Genomic DNA, 2,036 nt, shown 5'->3' with positions numbered 1-2,036 from the left:
TAAAGGCTATTTAGATAGGAGGTACGACGCATAGGGTTCGAACATGCCGGGCTCAGCTCACCACCGAGGCTCCATGCCCGCTCGCCGTTCCTTGAAGCTCAAATCAAGCAAACGATCAATGCGCGAGACTCAGTATGGGTGGTTTGGCGAACGAGCCGCGCAGCCATGTCCCGGCGATGTCCTTGTACGCCGACTCCGTGAGGTGGATGCCGTCCCAGCTCACCGCCTTGGATGGGTCCGCGCACGCCGTCGCGCCGGGAAAACCGCAGGCCGCCATGGGATTGTAGTTGTACTTGCCGCCGCCCGCCCCGCAGCACGCCACCAGCGTCGAGCTGCTGTTGAACCCTGCACCATTTTTCCGACGCATTTGATCCTTAGTCAGACGCGTTCTTTTCGATCAGGTTGGTTCCCACGATGTGGAAGACACATGATCTCACCGAAACGGGCAGGTTTCTTCAGGAACGCGAGGATGGGCCGGTAGTAGTCGGCGAGCACGATCTTCGTGTACGGGTACTTGCACCGTAGCGCCTGGACCTGGCGCCGGAGGAGAGCGTTGTGGTAGCGCGCCAAGCCGTTGAACTTCTCGAGGCAGCCGTACCGGTCGTAGTCTGACGGGTCCGGGCTCGCGAACAGCGTCAGCATGATGGGTATGCAGCCCGTCGGCAGGATCCCCGGCACGACGATGCTCTTGGCGCCGTGATGGATCAGCCTCTGCATGCATGCATGCGCGTGTTTGGTCAACCAAGCAACGCAAATACGTACGTTAACAAAAAAAAAAATGCAGGTCAGATAGACAAAGATCGAGCCGGTCTAAACGGAATACGTATGTTTTGAGTACCTCTACACCGTCGGTTATGGCGTTGACAATGGTAGGAACGTAGGCTCTCGTTTGGTCCACGGTCTTATTGGCAGCCAGGAAGAAGACGTGGTCGTTCCCTCCGAACTCTCCCATGAAGAAGAGAGACTTGCCCATGTAATCCTCGCATCCTGCATACATGCACGTACTGATCTCGGACTTTTGAAAGGAGTGCGAGTTTTTGGACGGCTACCCGAGGTAGTCTTTACTAGCCTTTCGTGGTGTTGCATAGCGAAGGCTTGAGCTCCTCGAACCACCCGAGCTGGACACTGAGGGAGCTGTTGAACGGGGGAATAGAGGTGATGTTCTGTTGCAGGAAGAACGCCAGGTCCAGAGCCGTCGCCCCCACGACTGCGAAATTCACGCCCTCGGTGAAGCTCTGCTCCTTAGCCAAGGATGGCGGCACGAAGGGTAAACCTAAAGCATCAGCTGCGCGCGTTCCATGCCAATGAAAGAACATACTGCCAGAGTCAGATCATTGTATCGAAGGTATGGCCACAGTTCCTAGCGGCGGCAAGCTTGGTAGCGTACGAACGTACCAATGAAGTCGAGGACGATGCGGCCGTCGCTCGCCCGCCCGGTAGGGTGGCCGAAGAACGTCTCTCCGTAGGGGAGGTTGTTGAAAGGAACCAAGGGGACCAGCGGCGCGGCCAGCCTGACGAAGTTGCCGGTGTCAGCGTACGAGTCGCCGAAGCTGAATATGGAGGTGAAGCGCTTGGGCCGGTGGACGGCGCACGCGCAGTGGAGGCACGAGACGACGAGGAGGAGCACGGCGGCGATGGAAGTGCTCATGGCTGTAGATTCAGTGCAAGGTTGATGAAACTATCGCCGAGTGCTACGTGCTTGAGACCTCGTGCGTTTCCAAGTACGCATATCATGTTGGACATTCAGAGTGAAGTATATATAGGGGATCAGGTCCACAATTTCAGATCTCGACAGTGCACTGATCTTAGACTTGATACTTACTATAGAGCAATAATGGTTGCTCCATTGGACGTGTCAAGTGGGTTGATCCTTTTATTTCTTACCCACAAGGGGAACACGTTTCCTTCATGCAAACCAAAATTATTGGCCCACTATTATCTTCATAATCACACCGTTCAAATTTTCAGTTTTATAAACCAAAGTCCAGTTTGAACTGTCCACGAACTCTAATGTCCATTGCCTTTCTCGATGTAGA

The 2,036-nt window shown here is 54.8% G+C and overlaps 1 protein-coding gene across 1 annotated transcript; it reads right to left on the bottom strand.

Annotated features, from left to right (window-relative positions):
• Nucleotides 1-1,748, bottom strand: LOC133909802 (GDSL esterase/lipase At5g45910-like). Its single transcript, XM_062352353.1, has 5 exons — nt 1,396-1,748; nt 1,066-1,285; nt 839-1,004; nt 438-711; nt 1-345 (listed from the first exon to the last, which is right to left on the bottom strand). Exons 1-5 carry the CDS (start codon nt 1,646-1,648, stop codon nt 116-118), a joined length of 1,143 nt encoding a protein of 380 aa, XP_062208337.1. The 5' UTR covers nt 1,649-1,748; the 3' UTR covers nt 1-115.
• Between the last annotated feature and the right edge of the window lie 288 nt (nt 1,749-2,036).

Source organism: Phragmites australis, chromosome 2 (genome assembly GCF_958298935.1).
Source record: "Phragmites australis chromosome 2, lpPhrAust1.1, whole genome shotgun sequence".
NCBI lineage: Eukaryota > Viridiplantae > Streptophyta > Magnoliopsida > Poales > Poaceae > Phragmites > Phragmites australis.
This window is presented reverse-complemented; position numbering and strand designations above follow the sequence as displayed.